The sequence below is a fragment of the Chiloscyllium plagiosum genome, chromosome 16 (genome assembly GCF_004010195.1).
Source record: "Chiloscyllium plagiosum isolate BGI_BamShark_2017 chromosome 16, ASM401019v2, whole genome shotgun sequence".
Lineage (NCBI taxonomy): Eukaryota > Metazoa > Chordata > Chondrichthyes > Orectolobiformes > Hemiscylliidae > Chiloscyllium > Chiloscyllium plagiosum.
This window is the reverse complement of record NC_057725.1, coordinates 66,810,825-66,832,150: the sequence shown is the minus strand read 5'-3', so window position 1 is coordinate 66,832,150 and position 21,326 is coordinate 66,810,825. Positions and strand designations below refer to the sequence as shown.

The window sequence follows — 21,326 nt, the reverse complement described above, 5'->3', positions numbered from 1 at the left end:
TGGGGTGGGGGCGGAGAGGTCAGGAAGGTGATTGCAGGTTAGGGAGGCGGTGCTGGGTTCGAGTTCACCTTCCTAACCTGCAATCATCTTCCTGACCTCTCCGCCCCCACCACACTCCGGCCTATCACCCTCACCTTGACCTCCCTCCACCTATCGCATTTCCAAAGCCCCTCCCCCAAGTCCCTCCTCCCTACCTTTTATCTTAGCCTGCTGGACACACTTTCCTCATTCCTGAAGAAGGGCTTATGCCTGAAACGTCGATTCTCCTGTTCCTTGGGTGCTGCCTGACCTGCTGCGCTTTTCCAGCAACACATTTTCGGCTCTGATCTCCAGCATCTGCAGTCCTCACTTTCTCGATGTATTTAAAGGCAAGGTCTGATTAAGGATCGTCAACATAGCTTTGTGCGTGGGAAATCACATCTCACAAACTTGACTGAGTTTTTTGAAGTAGTAACAAAGAAGATTGATGAGGGTAGAGCAGTAGATGTGATCTATATGGACTTCAGTAAGGCATTCAACATGGGAGACTAGTTAGCAAGATCAAATCTCATGGATTAAAGGGAGAAGTAGCCATTTGGATACAGAACTGGCTCAAAGAGGGTGGTGGTAGAGGGTTGTTTTTCAGATTGGAGGCCTGTGACCAGTGGAGTGCCACAAGGATCAGTGCTGGGTCCACTACTTTTCATCATTTATATTAATGATTTGGATGTGAGCTTAAGAGGTATAGTTAGTAAAATTGGAGGTCTCGTGGACAGCCAAGAAGGTTACCTCGGATTACAATGGGACCTTGATCAGATGAGCCAATGGGGTGAGGAGTGGCAGATAGAATTTAATTTAGATAAATTCAAGGTGCTGTATTTTGGGAAAGCAAATCTTAGCAGAATTTATATACTTAATGGTAAGGTCCGAGGGAATGTTGCTGAACAAAGAGATCTTGGAGTGCAGGTTCATAGATTTTTGAAAGTGGAGTTGCAGGTAGATAGGAGAGTGAAAAAAGTGTTTGGTACGCTTTCCTTTATTGGTCAGAGTATGAGTACAGGAGTTGGGAGGTCATGTTGGGGCTGTACAGGACATTGGTTAGGCCACTTTTGGAATATTGCATGCAATTCTGGTCTCCTTCCTGTTGGAAGGATGTTGTGAAACTTGAAAAGGTTCAGAAAAGATTTACAAGGATGTTGCCAGGGCTGGAGGATTTGAGCTATCGGGAGAGATTGAATAGGCTAGGGCTCTTTTCCCTGGACCATTGGAGGCTGAGGGGTGACTTATAGAGGTTTATAAAAATATGTGGAGCATGGATAGGGTATATAGACAAGGTCTTTTCACTGGGGTGGGGGAGTCCAGAACTAGAGGTCATAGGTTTAGGGTGAGAAGGGAAAGATATAAAAGAGAACTAAGGGGCAACCTTTTCACATGGAGGGTGGTGCTTGCGTGGAATGGGCTGCCAGAAGAAATGGTGGAGGCTGGTACAATTGCAGTATTTAAAAGGCACTTGGACGGGTATATGAATAGGAAGAGTTTGGAGAATTATGGCCGGATACTGGCAAGTGGGACGAGATTGGGTTGGGATATCTGGTCGGCATGATCATTTGGACCGAAGGATCTGTTTCTGTGCTGTACATCTCTATGACTCGCCTTCCCACTTATATTTGAGTCATCCACAAACGTGTCTCTGCTGCATTACCTTCCCTCATTCAAGTCATAAATAAACGTGATAAATACTTATGGCCCCAGCACTGATCCCTGTGGCACTCCACTAGCTACAGTTTGCCCCTCTGAAAATGCTCTTTTATCCCAACACTCTCTCTTCTATTATTTAGCTAATAGTGAATCCATGCTAATTGTCTATCTCCAACACCATGGGATCTTATCTGATTATGTTGGCTAACATACGGCACTTCTTCAAATGCTTTCTGGGAATCAAAATTTATTATACCCATGACTTAACTATTATCTAACATGCTTGTTACCTCCTCAAAGAAGTATGAAGTGATCTTATTTAAATCCCTATGATATCGACCACCAGTTATGGAAGATTTGACTGGCTTTAGTAAAAAAAAAATACCCTTCCTCTACAGCCAGGGCAGGAAGTCCCCAATGCTTAATCACAAAAGGTTGAGGTCGAAGTTTCAGCAGCATAGGGTTTTAACCGAGATAGCTTCAAAGATAGTGAATGTGTTGGTTATGATTTTCCAAAATACCCTAGATTTTAAAATAGTGCAAGTAGATTAGAACTAGCAAATGTAACACCAATATTCAAGAACTGGGAGAGAAAAGAGGAAATTGTAGATTGGTTAACCTCATATCAATTATTGGGGCAATACTGAAATCTGGTTTTAAGGAAGTTGGAACGATGCATTTAGAAAATCATACATGATTAAGGTATTACAAAAGGCAAATCTTATTTGATAAATCTATTAGAGTCTTTAAGGACATAGCTAGTAAGATAGATAAAAGATAACCAAAAGATATTTGATTTCCATAAAGCAAGCACTAAGGTACCGCACTCAACATTAGTATACAAGAAAATGACTCATAACATTGACAGAAAATTAATTTAACTGATGAGGAATAATGATAAGTGGGGCATTTTCAAGTTGGCAGGCTGTGACTAGAAGAGTGCCATAAGGACTAATGTGTTATAACCACATCAAGAATGCTCCATACTGCTCTGGTCACCTTATTTAAGGAAGGATGCAAATACACTGAAAACAGTTCAGAAAAAGGCTTACCTGAAATGGGTGTGTTGTTTATAAAGGAAGATTGAACAGGCTAGGATTGTATTTGCTGGAGATTAGAAAGTTAATAAGTGAGTTGATTGAAACATAAGATTCTGAGGGGTGGTGACAAGGTAGAAATGGCAATTGTACCAACAGTAGCAGTTTGACATCCAGACATTTGGGTTTTTTTTTGCAGACACTGTGTCCATTAGTCATTCTTGCACGTTCACCAAAAATTAATAATGAACTCACTCTGAATAGTTGGTGGACATGCAAGAAGTCCAGCAAGGGTCTCCTTAACTGAGGTGAAAATGAAAATTTTGATTGACAGCTTTCCTGATTATTCTTTGAAGAACCTTTCGTAATAATGTGTTAAACTGGACAAAACTGAGAGATGTAAATTGAATTAAAAATTTCTTCAATGGGATTTCCATGACTGACAGTTTTATGTGAACGTAAGAGGAACAACACTGTTTAAAAGGACTTTTAAATGCTAAACAATGTTGGGGTTGGATCTGAGAGCACAGATTTAGTCAATTCAAATGGAGATAGATTTGAAGGACTTTTAAGTGGCTGCTTTTATTGTCAAGATAATTTCAAAGACTTGCCAGTATTATTATACAGCTCATTAAATGTACTAAATACATACTGAATAAGTGGGCATGGAGAGAAAAGGGGACATGTGTACACGAAGAGAGTATGGGAAATATGAGGCACATGGGACGGGATGGGTGTGTGTGGTAGAGAGTAATATTCATGAATATAATGGGACTGTAACTTAACCTATCATCCTAACCATCTGCTCACATCCATTTCTGCCTCAGGTGTGCTTCAGGAGGTAGCAGTCCATCTCCAGCCCATGCTCCCTCCCTGGCACAAGAATAGAGTAAGCTTCCCCCATGGATTATGGATCTGGAAAATTTTGACTCCTGATACCCACCTCCTTGATGAAATCTGGTTCCATGGCTCTGCAACTCCTTATTTAAACTCAGAGGTCCTGGAATGCCTTCCCCAAACAAAAGTCTCTTTAAACACTCTGTAACATTGCTTTTAGTCAGCTCCCTTTACCATCTCTCATTTCAGATCAGTACTTGGTTACTTGTGGAGGTATTGAAGGACACTTTGCTAGGTTAACAATACTGAATTGGTGATCATTTACCTTTCAGGAATGGTAGACTCTGGATCTGATTATTCACGTATATCATGCCCCATTTCAGGAAGGTAATTTTTATCTGTGAAACAATACCGTAATTGAATAAAGGTATGAGCTACATGGAGATTCTAAGCAGATTCAAGACACCTTTTATAAAAGAACATCATTCAAAGGACTGCCCTCTCTGCAGTCCACTTCTTACCATCAGAATTCCTTTTTATAAATCCATAATTTGGCAATAGTTTTAGTCCTCTATCAGTTGTGGGTAGTTTAGGAAGGAGATCAGATAAAACACAAAATTTCACTTTTGGCAGAGACAGGCACTTGTCTGGTGGGAATGTAGTTTAGCATTTTTCAGAACAAATCTAAGTGTTGTTTGGGAATTTTCTTTATATGGACACAGGTTGCTTCAGAATGATGGCACTGAACGCTAACAATTAGCGATCATTCCCACTTTTGACTGTACGAAGAAGAGCTGGAGCGGCTGAGAAACTCCTATAATCATGTCCTGGAACTGAGAGGATGGGTTTCCAATAAACAGAATCATCTATCTTTGTAGTGTTTATTACTCCAACTAGTAGTGAGTTGCTCCCCTGATTTCCATTTACTTCAATTTTGCTAGCCCAGACGGAAAAGCATTCTCAACCCCATACTTGGCAATCAATACAGTGGATTTACTGGACCTTCATTTTGAAAAATGCAATATAGGTTGGACCAATATGTTTCATTCATTAGTTTTACTGATTTCTTTTGCTTTTTGGGAGGTATTGGTCTTGTTGGATTTGACCTTTTTTTGTGGACTGCACAATTTTCCATTTGGTTGGGCAAGTATCAGTATTCTCGGTGCATGGAATCAGCATGTGTCTCCAGAGATATCTAATTGTGCAGGACAAGTCTTCAGAAACACTGCTAAGATTTGGTTAGGACTCATAGTATCTGCTATATGCAGTGTCTTCAACAATCCTTTATCTAATGTGGAGAGAATAACATTGGTGGAACATAGGTATCTATCTTGGGGACCTCATGAGGAGGCAGCGATGAATGAGGCATTAGGCACTTCTGGCTAAATGCAGCTGCATATGTATCAACCTTGTTTTTCACCAAAAAAAATGAAGAAGAAGATGTGAAAGTAGGACATATGAAAAGTCTCTTTTGTAGGTACTGTGCAGATAACACAAGGGTTGAAAAGGAGACTCACTGTCTTGACCATGGAACCATAAGATCACAGGACATACAAGCAGAAATTAGGCCATTCAGCCCATCAGGTCTGCTCCGCCATTCAATCATGGCTGATAAGTTTCTTCTTACCTCCATTCTAAAAGGTCTTCCCTTTACTCTAAGGCTGTGCTTTCGGATCTGAGTCACTCCTACCAATGGAACTGTCTTCCCAACTCTGTTCCGGGCATTCAATATTCTATAAATTTTGGTTAGATCGCCCCCTCATCCTTTTAAACTCCATCAAATATAGACCCAGAGTCCTCAAATGTTCCTCATATTTTAAGCTGTTCATTCCTGGGACCATTCTCGTGAATCTCCTCTGAACATGCAGCAGTGCCAGTTATATCCTTCCTGAGATATAGGGACCAAAACTGTGCATAATATTCCAAATGTGGACTAGCCAGAGCCTTATAGAGCCTCAGAAGTACATCCCTGTTTTTATATTGAAGTCTTCTCAAAATAAATGCCATCATTGCATTTGCCTTCCTAACTACTGGCTCAAACTGCAAGTTTATCTTGGGAGAATCCTGGAATAGAACTCTGAAGTCTCTTTGCACTTCAGACTTCTGAATTTTCTCCCCATTTAGAAAGTAGTTGTTCCCTCTATTCTTCTAACTGAGGTGCATGATCTGACACTTTCCCATGTTGTAATCCATCTGCCACTTCTTTGCCCACTCTCCTAACCTGTCCAAATCTTTCTGCCTCCTCGATGCTACCTGTCCCTCCACCTATCTTTGTATCATCTGCAAACCTTGCCAGAAAGCCCTCAATTCCTTCATCTAGATCGTTAATGTATAAAGTGAAAAGATGTGGTCTTTGTGGTTCCACTGAGTGTTGTGGAACACCATTTGTCGTCAGCTGCAAACCTGAGAAGGACCCTTTTATCCCCACTCTCCGCTTTCTGCCAGACAGCCAAACTTCTATCCATGCTAGCTACTTGCCTCTAACACCATGGGCCCTTATCTTACTCAGCAGCCTCCTGTGTGGTACCTTGTCAAAGGCCTTCTTGAAATTCAGGTAGCTAACATCCATTGGTTCTCCTTGGTCTAATCAGCTTGTTACTTCCTCAAAGAATTCTAGCAGATTTGTCAGGCATGGCCTACCCTTGATGAAACCATGCCCTATTTTACCATACACTTCCAAGTATTCAGAAATCTCATCCTTTACAATGGATTCCAGGACCTTATCCACGACTGATGTTCGGTTAATTGGTCTGTAATTTTCCGTCTTCTGCCTTACTCATTTTTTAAACGGGGTGTTACGTTAGCAATTTTCCAGTCCTCTTAGACCCTCCATGATTTCAATGATTCCTGAAGGATTACCACTATCGCCTCCACTATGTCTTCAGTTACCTCCTTTAGAACTCTGGGGTGTAATCCATCTGGTCCAGGTTATTTATCCACCTTCAGGCCATTCAGTTTTTCTAGCAACTTCTCCTTGGTGATGGCCACCATATTCAGCTTTTCCCCCTCACTCTCTTGAATATTTGGGATATTACTCATGTCTTCCATTATGAAGACTGAACTGAAGTAATTATTCAGTTCCTCAGCCATTTCCTTGTTCCCCACTACTATTCCTCTAGCATCATTTTTCAGCAGCCCAATGTCCACTTTTGCCTCTCTTTCACCCTTCATTCATCTAAAGAAATGCTTACAGTCTTCCTTTGTAGTACTGGCTAGCTTACCCTCATACTTAACCTTCTTCCTCCTTTTTTTTTGTTGCCCACTGGTTTTCCACCATTCTTTGCTACTTTACATACTTTCTCTTTGGCTTTTATGCTATCCTTGATTTCCCTCGTCAGCCATGGTTGCCTTATCCTCCCTGTACCGTTCTTCTTTTTCCTCGGGATGAATCTCTGCTGTGCCTCCTGAATTACTTCCAGAAAGTCTTGCCATTGTTGTTATACTGTCTTTCCTGCTGGGCTCCTCTCCCAATCAATTCTACCTAGCATCTCCCTCATGCCTCTGCAGTTGCCTTTATTCAGTTGAAATACCATTAACTCTGATTCTATCTTCCCTCTCTCAAATTGCAGAGTAAATTCAATCATGTTCTGATCACTGCTTCCTAAGGGTTCCTTCAACTGAAGTTCCCTTATCATGTCTGCCTCATTGCGCAACACTAAATACAGTATTGCCTTTTCCACTCCCATGGTAGAAACTTCTATGATGAGGAGGCATCATTTTAAGGTAATTGGAGGAAGGTTTAGGGGTGATATCAGAGGTAGATTCTTTACACAGAGAGAGGTGGGAGCATGGAATATCAGCAGAGGTAGTAGAGTTAGATACATTAGGGACATTTAAGCAACTCTTAGATAGGCGCATGGAAGATAGTACAATGAAGAGTGTGTAGGTTAGTCTGATCTTAGATTTTGATAAAAGGCCGGCACAACACCAAGGGCTGAAGGGCCTGTTCTACCACAAGCTGCTCCAAAGACATTCCATAAATTCTTTTTCTTGTGAACCACTACCAACCAGATTTTCCTAGTCCACTTGCATATTGAAATCCCCCATGATTACTGTAACTTTGCCTCAGATCACCCATGGACATTAAAAAAATTAATTATAACATAGTTTTATTTAAAAAGTGGAGATACAGCCAAAAGATAACTGTGGATGTCATGTCAGTGCCTGTCTTGCAAGGAACCCTGAACTGTCATACCTGAATGGGTCAAGGAAGCTACAAGGGAGAAATACACTACAAACATGATTTTACAAACCTCCATAAGGTCAACTCTCTTCTTACACTCCAGGAAAAAAAGTCTTAGACTATCCAGCCTTCTTTATAACTCAAATCTTCCATACCCAGTAAAATCCTGATATACCTCTTCTGAACCATCTCTAACTTAATAACATACTTTCAATAACTCGGCAACAAGAACTGGAAACAGTATTCCTGAAGAGGCATTACCCATGTCCTATACAATCTCCACATGACTTCCCAACACCTTTATTCAAAGGACTGAACAATGAAAGCAAGCGTGCAAAATGCCTTTTTCACCATCCAGTCTATATATGACACGAACTTCAAAAAATGTGTACCTGAACTCCTAGGTCCCTCTGTTCTACAACACTAATCAAGGCTCTACCATTAATTATAGAAGTCCTGTCCCTGCTCATTGTACCAAAATGCAATACCTTGCAATTATCCAGATTGAATTCCATCTGCCATTTTTCAGCTCATGTATGCAAGGTTGATAATGCTTTAAGGTTATTCTGTCCTTGCTTTTGTTTTCAGAAGGGCTGTTAAGGCAGAGGTTCTCATATGTCTGGAAATATTCAAAAAAGTTTGTAGAAGTGTTTTAAAAAACACTTAAGATTAAAGGGGAGTGACCAGTTGTCCCAGTCCAGGGTTTGGTTTTAGCAAGCTGTGTTGTTCACAGCTGCCAGTCAAATTTTAGCTGGGAACCCAGAGAAGCTGCAGGGGACCCAAAGGTACAGTTCCATGCTGATCCTCTCTCTCTCTTTTACATCTCTCCTGTAAGTACCTGTGTTTGATTTTACCTTTTTTGCCAAGGGGGTGTTCATGAGATGTTGCAGGTATTTGGAACAGCATCATTGAGTTGCATTTTTGTGTCAATTGAATTTTCAGGTAAGTTACATTAATCTATATTCTGTTCTCTTTTGTTTGTCTGTAAATAAATTCTATTTTGTTTAAAACTGAGTGGTTAGGCCAGCTGCATCACTCCTGGAATGTTCACCTTACACGAGCTTAGACAACTATAAAATTTAGGGTCTGGGCTGCCTTCTTATAATATTTTGAGGGGGTCTGACTTCGTCCATAACAGCGAGCAGACTGAGGTACTAGCTTGGGTTTGAGTATTAGTGTGCTGTGAAAGTCACAAAGGAAGAACCAGTCACTAGACACTCCTGAGTTATGGGTAAATGATTCTCACACTCTGAATGATAGAAGTATGTTCAAAATGTAGGACAAAAGGCAGCTCTTGTTTTCTGTGCTGAGAGCCAACAAGCCAGTTCAAATGAAAAAGGACAAAAGAATTGCAGCTCATTTGCAAAGTAAAGAATCTCTAAATCAATTGCTCAATTATCAACATACCAGTACCTGCTCTTCATGAGTGATTTGTGTATCTTTTAATTTTTTTAGATTCACTTCTCATTTCTAATCCGCATTGTACAATTATATCTTCTTGTATTTAGTTACTAGTAAAATCACTCCTTCATTGACTCAAGAGGCCTAGTCAAATTCATTTGCTCTGGGAGAATGGTATCTACAAATGAATCCTTTCTAATTTATCTTATTGTGACCAACCCAGAAGGGTTGGCGAATAAAGAATGGAGGTAGTTCACCCCTCTTCACCTGGGTATATCATCTAGAAATGTAATAAGAAGAGGAACTTTGCTTGAGGACTGGTTGGAATATTGTGCCTACATATGATACGAAATATGCAGAGACTCATCTAGTTTAAGAACTAATGAGTTGCATTCTTCATTTATATTCAGAACAGGTGTTAAGCCTATTTGCATATTCAGATGAGGCTTTTACTTACCTCTGGTCCCTGCTGCAAACATGAAACACTGCACAAAATGAAGTATTAAAGTAGGGAGATCTTGCAAATACTACGTAAGACACTACTCAGACCACAGCTGAAATACTGTAAATAATTTGGGTCCCTCATCTAAGAAAAAAAATACTGGCATTGGAGGCGGTCCAGAGAAGGTTCTCGAAGCTGAAACCAGTTATGGAGGGACTTTCTTATGAGGAGGGCTTGAGTAGTTGGGTTGATACATAATACAGTTTAAAAAAATGAGGTTACCCTGTTGAAATATAAGATTCTTAGGAGTCTTGTCAGAGTAGATACTGAGATGTTGCAGGATAGTCCAGGATCAAATGGCATAATCTCATTTTAAGGGGTTGTCCATTTAAGTCATAGATGGGAAGTATATTTTTCTCTCAAGAGGGCAGTCTATCTATGGAATTTTATTTACCAGAGGGCTGTCGCAGCACAGTCACTAAGTATATTCAAGGCTGTGATGGACCGATTTTTAATCAGTAAGAGAATCAAAGATTGTGGGATTCAGGCAAGAAAATTGAGTTGAGAATGATCAGATCAGCTATGATCTCATTGAATAGTGGAGCAGACTTGATGGGGTGAATGGCCTACTGCTGAACAAAAAGCAAGATCAACATTAGATTTGAAATTTGAGAGGTTCATTCAAAAGTCTAATAACAGCGGGAAAGAAGCTGTTATTGAACTGTTGATTCAGCCTGAAGCTTGGTGACCAGTAATGTTCCACAGGGATTGGTTCTGGGACCTCTGCTCTTTGCGATTTTTATAAATGACTTGGATAAGGAAGTGGAAGGGTAGGTTAGTAATTTTGCTGCTAACACCAATGTTGGTGGAGTTGTGGATAGTGTGGAGGGCTGTTGTAGGTTGCAATGAGACATCAACAGGACACGGAACTGTGCTGATACGTGGCAGATGAAGTTCAACCTGGAAATGTGCGAAGTTGTTCACTTTGGAAGATTGAATTTGAATGCAGATACAGGGTTAAAGGCAAGATCCTTGGCAGTGTGGAAGAACAGTGAAATCTTGGGGTCCAAGTCCATAGATCCCACAAAGTTGCCACCCAGGTTGAATGGGTTGTTAAGAAGACACATAGTGTGTTGGCATTTATTAACAGGGGGATTGAGTTTAAGAACCACAAGGTCATGCTGCAGCTGTACAGAGTTCTGGTCGCCTCATTATAGGAAAGTAGTGAAAGCTTTCTAGAGGGTGCATCAGAGATTTACCAGGATGCTGCCTAGACTGGGGAGCATGTCTTATGAAGAAAGATTGAGTGAGCCAGGACTTTTCTCACTGAAGTGAAGAAGAATGAGAGGTGACTTGACAGAGATTTACAAGATGTTGAGAGGCATAGATAGAGTGGATAGACAGAGACTTTTATCCCATGGCAGAAATGTCTATCATGAGGGGGCATAATTTTAAGCTAATAGGAGGAAGGTTTAGGGGAGATGACAGAGATAGGTTCTTTACTCAGGGAGTGGTGGCTGTGTGGAATGCACTGCCAGCAGTGGTAGTAGAGTCAGATATATTAGAGACATTTAAGCGACTCTTCAATAGGCACATGGAAGATAGTACAATGAAGGGTATGTAGTTTTGTCTGATCTTAGAGTAGGATAAAAGGCCAGCACAACATAGAGGGCTGAAGGGCCTGTGCTGCACTGTACTATTCTATGTTCTTTGTGTGTTTAAGCTTTTGTATCTTCTACCTGATGGATGACATTGGTTCCCTTTCCAAGGCAGTGAGAAGTGTAGATGGAGTTAATGGATGGAAGTTTGGTTTGGGAGACGGACTGGTCTGTGTTCATGACTTTAACTACTAACATTATTGTTAGTGCTGCCAATTCCAAAACTACAAGGTCCTTTCTGAACCCAACTTATCATCGCAACATGTGTTCTCAATTTGCCCCAAACAATTGCGAACTTGGCCTTACACTCCCAAATATCCCAAACTTTATCCTGGCTGTGATCACAATTTCCTCACTCTTTCAAAAGCAGTCTGACCTACCAGCATTACTTTTGAAGTCTACAATCTTGAACCACTAATCACTCACCCTAATTTACTAAGATAGAATCCTGACACTTCCCATCAGATATAGGTATGTCATTATGGCCAGTTTTTGGGCGAGATTTCCCAACTTATTGGTAATATGGTACCCTGATCTTGGATTCAGGCCCTTTCAAGACTCTTTCAAAAAAATCGGTGATGAAACCTGATCAAATACCTAGATACCAAAGGCCTAACCTGTGCAGGTTAGATGATGCCTTTGTAGCTTTGGAGGTAGACTGCCTATCATTCTGAGGAGCTATACAATTTTAATTTTATTAGGACATAGGAGAGTCGACCACAAACATTGTATTATAAATACATTCCATCAAATATTATGATAGACAAGTGGATGAATAGAGGAATGGGACTAAGTATATATCTCTTTCAGAGAGCTGTATCAGATGTAACTGGCCTAATAGCTTCCTTCTGACCTATAAAACTGGTCAATCATTATAATATCTTTATGATTAAAACTCTTACTTTCATTTGATATTTTGCACTAAAACAGTCACCTTATCACTTGTGTAAATTACAGCACTTAATGACGTTTCTGTGGGCTTCACACCAGATTTCTCAAATTGTGCTTCAATGTGTCCATTACCAGGTATCACCGGACTCTGGAATAAAATTTCAATCATTAATAATGAGCTGGTTGTGTAAATAATGTTTTTCTTCAATCAGTATAGATCAGTACACTCCCACATTGATCTAAAGTCATTTATTATTCTGACATGACTTTTTCTAAACTTCCTGTTGTTTAAATAACTCAATAGACAGTTAGTTGAGTTTTGCATTCATAAGAGATTCAAATGCTTAATTGGTAGACTAGAAGTTGAGAATTGCTATAAAAGTTGTAGAAATGATGACATATTAAACACATACATTGCCATGTTATAATTTTTGGAAACTAGAGTTAAACTTTCAGCACCCATTCCCTTTCAACTGACACCTTTCAAATGCTTTTCTCCCCAAAATAACTCCACAAAGACCAGTATCTCATCACCATGTCACCTTTTATTTACGGATTCATAGTACATGGTAATGACCCAGCTAACTCAGAGCTGGCTCCTGGAGTGAATAGAACTCCTGAGACTCCACATCTGTCACACAGGAATGCCTGATTGGATCAAATTAACAGCTCAAACTAGGGAACTCATATTTTAGAAGATGGACAGAGAGTCACAGAGATGTAAAGCACGGAAACAGATTCTTCGGTCCAACGTGTCCATGCCTGCCAGATAGCAGCGAAATTGACGTTTCGGGCAAAAGCCCTTCATCAGGAATAAAGGCAGTGAGCCTGAAGCGTGGAGAGATAAGCTAGAGGAGGATGGGGGTGGGGAGAAAGTAGCATAGAGTACAATGGGCGAGTGGGGGAGGGGATGAAGGTGATAGGTCAGGGAGGAGAGGGTGTAGTGGATAGATGGAAAAGGAGATAGGCAGGTAGGACAAGTCCAGACAAATCATGGGGACAGTGCTGAGCTAGAAGTTTGGAATTAGGGTGAGGTGGGGGAAGGGGAAATGAGGAAACTGTTGAAGTCCACATTGATGCCCTGGGGTTGAAGTGTTCCGAGGCGGAAGATGAGGCGCTCTTCCTCCAGGCGTCTGGTGGTGAGGGAGCGGCGGTGAAGGAGGCCCAGGACCTCCATGTCCTCGGCAGAGTGGGAGGGGGAGTTGAAATGTTGGGCCACAGGGCGGTGTGGTTGATTGGTGCGGGTGTCCCAGAGATGTTCCCTAAAGCGCTCTGCTAGGAGGCGCCCAGTCTCCCCAATGTAGAGGAGACCACATCGGGAGCAACGGATACAGTAAATGATATTAGTGGATGTGCAAGTAAAACTTTGATGGATGTGGAAGGCTCCTTTAGGGCCTTGGAAGGAGGTGAGGGAGGAGGTGTGGGCACAGGTTTTACAGTTCCTGCGGTGGCAGGGGAAGGTGGCAGGATGGGGGGGTGGGTCGTAGGGGGGCGTGGACCTGACCAGGTAGTCACGGAGGGGACGGTCTTTGCGGAAGGCGGAGAGGGGTGGGGAGGGGAATATATCCCTGGTGGTGGGGTCTGTTTGGAGGTGGCGGGAATGTCGGCGGATGATTTGGTTTATGCGAAGGTTGGTAGGGTGGAAGGTGGGCACCAGGGGCGTTCTGTCCTTGTTGCGGTTGGAGGGGTTGGGTCTGGGGGCGGAGGTGCGGGATGTGGATGAGATGCGTTGGAGGGCATCTTTGACCACGTGGGAAGGGAAATTGCGGTCTCTAAAGAAGGTGGCCATCTGGTGTGTTCTGTGGTGGAACCGCTCCTCCTGGGAGCAGATACGGCGGAGGCGGAGGAATTGGGAATACGGGATGGCATTTTTGCAAGAGGTAGGGTGGGAAGAGGTGTAATCCAGGTAGCTGTGGGAGTCGGTGGGTTTGTAAAATATGTCAGTGTCAAGTCGGTCGTCATTAATGGAGATGGAGATGGTCCAGGTAAATTTAAGGTCAGGGTGGGATGTGTTGGTGAAGTTGGTGAATTGCTCAACCTCCTCGCGGGAGCACGAGGTGGCGCCAATGCAGTCATCAATGTAGCGGAGGAAGAGGTGGGGAGTGGTGCCGGTGTAATTACGGAAGATGAACTGCTCTACGTAGCCAACAAAGAGACAGGCATATGGGCCCCAGCTAGATCTGTCCTTGCTATGTAGTCTCCCATGAGGATTCTTGTCAAATGCCTTACTGAAGTCCATATAGATCACGTGTACCACTCTGTCCTCATCAATCCTCTTTGTTACTACAAGAAACTCAATCAAGTTTGTGAGACATGATTTCCCACGCACAAAGCCATTTTGACTATCCCTAATCAGACCCTGCCTTTCCAAATACGTGTAAATCCTGTCCCTCAGGATTCCCTCCAACAACTTGCCCATCACTGACGTCAGGCTTACTGGTCTATAGTTCCCTGGCTTGTCCTTACCACCCTTCTTAAACAGTAGCACCATGTTAGCCAACCTCCAGTCTCCGGCACCTCACATGTAATTATCGATGATACAAATACCTTAGCAAGAGGCCCAGCAATCACTTCCCTAGCTTCCCACAGAGTTCCAGGGCACACCTGATCAGGTCCTCGGAGTTTATCCACTTTTATGCGTTTCAAAACATCCAGCACATCCTCCTCTGTAATATGGACATTTTTCAAGATGTCACCATCTATTTCCCCACATTCTATACTCTGTTTGCCAAAGCTATCTCATGTCCCCTTTTTGCCCTCCTGATTTCTCTCTTAAGTATACTCTTACTGCCTTTATACTCTTCTAAGGATTCGCTCGATCTATCATGTCTATATCTGACATATGCTTCCTCCTTTTTCTTAACCAAACCCTCAATTTCTCTACCTATACCTACCAGCCCTTCCTTTCACCCTAACAGGAATATACTTTCTCTGGATTCTCGTTTTCTCATTTCTGAAGGCTTCCCATTTTCCAGCCGTCCCTTTACCTGCAAACATCTGTCCCCGACCAGCTTTTGAAAGTTCTTGCCTAATACCATCAAAATTGGCCTTTCTCCAGTTTAGAACTTCACCATTTAGATCTGGTCTATCCTTTTCCATCACTATTTAAAAAAAATAGAATTGTGTGCTCCCCGCTGACAACTCAGTCACCTGCCCTGCCTTATTTCCCAAGAGTAGGTCAAGTTTTGTACCTTCTCTAGTAGGTACATCCACATTCTGAATCAGAAATTTTTCTTGTACATGCTTAACAAATTCCTCTCCATCTAAATCCTTAACACTATGGCAATCCCAGTCTATGTTTGGAAAGTTAAAATCCTCTACCATAACCACCCTACTATTCTTACAGATAACTGAGATCTTACAACTTTGTTTCTCAATTTCCCGCTCACTAAAATACAATTACAAAGGTGATCATCCCTTTCTTATTTCTCAGTTCCACCCAAATAACTTCCCTGGATATATTTCCAGGAATATCCTCCCTCAATACAGCTGTAATGCTATCCCTTATCAAAAATGCCACTCCCCCCTCCTCTCTTGCTTCCCTTTTTATCCTTCCTGTAGCATTTGTATCCAGGAATATTAAGCTGCCAGTCCTGTCCATCCCTGAGCCACATTTCTGTAATTGCTATGATATCCCAGTCCCATGTTCCTAACCATGCCCTGAGTTCATCTGCTTTCCCCTTAGGCCTCTTGCATTGAAATAAATGCAGTTTAATTTATCAGTCCTATCTTGTTCTCTGCTTTGTCCCTGCCTGCCCTATTTGATTCACTTCTTTTCCCAACTGTAACAGTCTCAGATTGATTTATTTCCTCACTATCTCCTTGGGTCACATCTTACTAGTTTAAATCCTCCCGAGCAGCTCTAGCGAATCTCCCTGCCAGTATATTAGTCCCCTTCCAATTTAGGTGCAATCCATCCTTCTTGTACAGGTGACTTCTACCGCAAAAGAGATTCCAATGATCCAAAAATGTGAATCCTTCTCCCATACACCAGTTCCTCAGCTATGCATTCATCTGCTCTAAATTCTTATTCCTGCACTCGCTAGCTCATAGCACCAGGAGTAATCCAGATATTACTACTCCCAAGGACCTCCTTTGCAAATTTCTACGTAACTCTCTGTAATCTCCCTTCAGAACCTCAACCTTTGCCCTTCCTATGTCATTGGTTCCAATGTGGACAATGACCTCCTGCTGGCCCCTTTCCCCCTTGAGAACATTCTGCACCCTCTCTGAGACATCTTTGATCCTGGAACCAGGGAAGCAACACACCATTCTGATTTTTCACTGCTAGCTACAGAAATGTCTGTCTGTACCTCCGACTAGAGAGTCCCTAACACAATCGATCTGTTGGAACCTGGCTTACCCCTCATTGCGTTAGATTCAGTCTCTATACCAGAAACTTGGTTGCTTGTGCCACATTCCCCTGAGAATCCATCACCTCCTACATTTTCCAAAACAGCATATTTGTTTGAAATGGGGATCTCCGCAGAAGACTCCTGCACTACCTGCCTACCTCTCTCACCTTTCCTGGAGTTAACCCATCTATGTGACTGTATCTGAGACTTTTCTCCCTTCCTATAACTGCCATCCATCACAACCCCTAGTTCTTGAAGATTCCTCATTGTCTCCAACTGTCACTCCAATTGTTCCATTTGATCTGATAGAATTCGCAACTAACGGCATTTATTGCATTTATAATCCTCAGTAACCACGTAAATTTTCCCTGAACTCCCACATCCGACAAGAAGAGCATATCACTCTACTAAAGGCCATTTTTGTTTCTTTCAATCTACAGACCCAGAAAATAGCACTGTCTTATTCCTCTACAAAACACTGCTGCAGGTTAAATTAATACTTATGGCTTATATTTTTAAGTTTAATCAAGAGACATGTCTCAATATGACATATAATCAAGAAAGAACCAACTCTACCCACTACTGCAAACTTACTGCCAGGCCATGCTTAAAATATTCACTTATTTGTTTCTGTGCTGTGACCTCTCCCAAACAGGTTCCTCCAAGATTAGTTGTGAATTTCACTGTTTGTTACTTTTCCCAGACGCACTCCGATGTCCAAACATACATGAATTCAAACAGCAAAGGTAGTAACGATGCAGGTTCACTGCCGTATCTGTTAGCAGCGTGGGTTTCTTTCTCTCTCTCTCTCTCTCTCTCTCCTGTACTGACCTCACCATGTGCTTCCTTTGTCTGTTCCTCTCCCTTTTAAAAGTGCTGGTGTTTTGAGTTTTTTTTTTCTCTAAAGTTTCAAAACAATGCAACAGCATAAAAAACAGTAATTGCTGCTCCTGGAATTCGAGAAAATCACCTCCAAAACCTAAACCCCTCAAAAAAGGAGCAGCCTATTACAGCCAGAAATTTTTGTTATCCTCCATTTTGGATTATCCAGAATCCTTATGCCTGACTTCATCCAATCACTGTACTCCGCAGCCACAGACATAGTGGTCTTCCCAAACTAAAGCACATAATTAAGGAAAGGGGATGTGTGTCATCAGATGTTGAAAGAAAAATATTTCCTGAAGGATTTTTACTGCCTCAGAATGCGAAGGAATCCAGCACTTAGTCTTCCCTGATTGTCATGACCACTTCTATTGAGGCCTTGCCTCAAATGCTTTTATAGATGGATCCTCATCCTCTCAATCTCAGCCCAAGGACATTATCTGGGCAGTGACTCACCTTCAAGGCAGCACATACAGCACTTCATACTCATGACATTAATACTGCTGGGTGTCACCCTCAAGACCTTACCCTGACAAAAGGCAGAAGCTTATCAGGTTATATTTTGTATAAGGACATTATCATCAGGGCCTTTCTTCTTCTTTCTGCTTGATTAATACCAATTATTTCCAAGTATTAAAAGCTTGCCAGAATAAAATGTAAGTATGTAAAACAGACTAAAATATACACTGACAGTAAGTAACTTTCAAACACAGGGCAGACTAACTTCACTCTGTCACTTAACCTCATAAAAGTGAATGAACTGTCGCAAGATCTTACTTTGACCAGCACAAAGATGCAGACTGAGTGGAACCGATACTGTCGTGAATCAAAAGTGGTAACAAATGAGCCGCCTTCAATGGAACATCGTCCGGGACATGGGAGATTAGTGCACTTCCATTGGCCCATAGAACACACACTGCACAAAATACAAACATATTCAAAGTACACCATTAAAAAAAGTTAAAGTAATAAAAATAAAATATTCCTGTTGCAGGAATAATTCGATAATTGTCTACCTTGTTTAAAATATCTCATTCTTCAGTTCCTGTGGTATTCTCATGTAATTTTGCATAACTTATACTGAAGATCAGTGGAAACCATATTCTTGGAGTCCACCCATGTTTTTGCCAATCTTATGTCAATGCAGTTGATCATGACCAAGGAAGTTCATCACACTTATATATGTAACGTTCTGCTATAACGCGGCAGTTGCATTCCACTGCAACATTGCACTAATAGAAAATCGCGTTATCGAAAACCGCTACAGAAAATTACGCTGTAGAAGATCACTAATAGAAAATTGCTATACACGTTCAGCAGAAAGTTCATGTTATCCAAACAACGTCCACAATTCGTCAGGCGTGTTATATCCAATTTGCACTTTATAGTAGAATGCGCGTTATAGCAAAATGACCTGTACATTAAAAAAACTTCGGATTTGGGATTCTTTGGACCTTCTCCCACCATTACCATAACCTTTGCACATGGTCAGCTAAAAGCTTTACAGTCTGCTCTATTTTAATACTTATTATTAATTAACATATGAATTCAGAGCAGACGTAGGCTGTTCGTCCCTTGCTCAGCTATTCAATGAAATCATGCTGATCTGTTGTGTTGCAAATTCTCTATTCCCATCTATCCTGATAACCATGCACCCTGCCTAACAAGAATTTATTTGACTTTAGCTTAAAAATATTCAATGACTCTGCCTCCATTGTTTTCTGAAGCAGAAAATCCCAAAGTCGCACAATCCTCTGAGATAAAAAAATCTTCTCTCTGTCTTAAAAAGATGATGTCTAATTTTAAAACAGTGCTCCCGAAATTGTAGACTTACTCAGAAGAAATTTCCTTTCCATTTTGCCATGATCATTCAGGACCTTATAAATTTTAATTAAACCACCCTTTCCCTTCCGAAGTCTGATGAAAACCACTAAATTCAGATTGATTATCTGACCTCCCACTCAACTCTGGATATTTATATGCTTTTTCCCTTAGATGAGAGTTTCCCTTAGATGAGAGTTCCCCTTAGATATTTCTTTTTTTAGAAATGAACATATTCTGAGAATTCTGAAATAACCCTTTAAATGTCTGCCGCTACTTCTCTATTGATATTTCTGCTATTCTAATTCACAACAGCTAGGTCAGCTTTTATGCGCACATAGTTGCCCTTTATTTAAATTTAACATGCTAGATACAGATCCACTCTTTTCACTTTCAATCTATATGTAAAATTCAATCATACTATAATCACGGTTACCTGGAGGTTCATTTACTTTCAGGTCAAAAATCACATTGAATAATATCAAATGTAATCTGCTCTCTGGTCAGTTCCAACATGTGCTGCTTTAAGAACCTATCTCAAAAAGATTCTATAAATAACTCCAAGAGGCTCCTATTATCAATCTGATTTTCTCATTTATGTGTAAATTAAAATCACCACAACTAATGACTGATACATGGGTATAACAGGTACAAATTCAATTTATAGATGAAATAATACTATGAAGTGCAGTAACACATGAGGAGGATACTAATAAAAAATCTAAAGAACAAAACTGGTGCAATGGGAAGTCACCAGGAAAATGACATTAACAAAGAAGTGTTAGGTGACAATGTGGGCTGTTTTGGTGCATCAGAACTTCATCCACATTGTAATAAAACAAAGTAAGACAAAAAAAACCCTGTCGTCCTTACCACTCATTCACTCCTCATGCACTACCAATGCTAACTCATGCTCCCAAAGCCTTCTTGGTCCTCACATTCTATGCCAATCCTGTGCAAACTAGGCTTAACCTTCATGTCCCGTTATAGTCCTTATGCCAACCGAATGCCAACTTACACCGACCCATGGACACTACTTATCCCTCCAGTCGCCTATAGCCCCTATGCCAATTTACTGCCAATACTTGCCAATGACTCTGTACCCCTCCCTATGATTCTTTATAGTCCCTTGCCAATTTTTTTGTGAAGTAATGCCAGCCAATGTCTTCTGCTCTCACACATATCATGCAACTCACCCTGCACCTACTTTGGGTAGTCCTCAGGTGCAACGTTTCCTCTAAGCTATGCAGCTGCTAAGAGGGAACATTCCATGCACAGCCATCGGCATCAGCACACCAATCACAATATTTTCCTGTTTTGGAAATCATTGCTGTGCACAGGCCTCAGAGGCCCATGCAGCTGGTAAGAAAATTAAGGAAATGCTACTCACAAGCTTTGAAGACATTAAATGATATAAATGTCTGATTATTGCTTACAGAATTGACTATTTATTTAAACACCCTCACTGATAAAACTTATCCAGTATATTTAATCTTTTTCAAGTACTTAATCCCTTCTATAAAAATAAATGTTCATACTCATGGCTACATATCATAGACAGCCATTTCCTTATTAAAGGCAGCTTGAAGCTGTCAGTTATATGGTAGATTTACAGCCTCCCCACACTATCCCACAACAGATGATAGACATTCAAGTATCAACACCTTAACAGGTCCACAGACCTTGTTTAATTTCAAAACATATTCATGTCTTCTCTTGAAAACTGATAATTTACAGAATACAAGGAATGGACATCATTTCATGGACCTGTTTGTACTCTTATTTAGTACAAAGGGATTTGCTGGGTTCAGTTTTCCCTTACATTTGAATCAAATCAAACCCACATGCATTTCCAATGTTCAAAAATTGGGTGCTTCTTCTGGACCCAGGTATTATCTCAGTTAAGCAAATAATCAAACAAAATTCCAAAAATTGAATTTGCTAATCAGATGAGCAGATTGACAATGATGAATGCTATTCAACATATTACAATCAAGGGTAGATTTTTAATTTAATCTCTGAGGTGTAAATAAAGTGTGGTAAATTAACTGTCAATTATATAAACTGGATAATTTTCATGTCATTGTAATCAATGGAAATAAAAATATTGCAATTTCTGTGATGATCCAATTGAAAATCTAC

At 41.0% G+C, this 21,326-nt stretch overlaps 1 protein-coding gene across 1 annotated transcript in view; it reads right to left on the bottom strand.

Annotated features, from left to right (window-relative positions):
- LOC122558123 (mucin-6-like) overlaps nt 1-21,326 on the bottom strand; it is a 122,945-nt gene that overhangs the window by 55,186 nt on the left and 46,433 nt on the right. The window contains exons 10-12 of the mRNA XM_043706441.1: nt 18,141-18,279; nt 12,170-12,274; nt 3,877-3,949 (exon numbers count right to left, since the gene is read on the bottom strand). Coding sequence (XP_043562376.1) covers nt 3,877-3,949; nt 12,170-12,274; nt 18,141-18,279 — 317 coding nt within the window. The remainder of the gene's footprint in view (nt 1-3,876; nt 3,950-12,169; nt 12,275-18,140; nt 18,280-21,326) is intronic.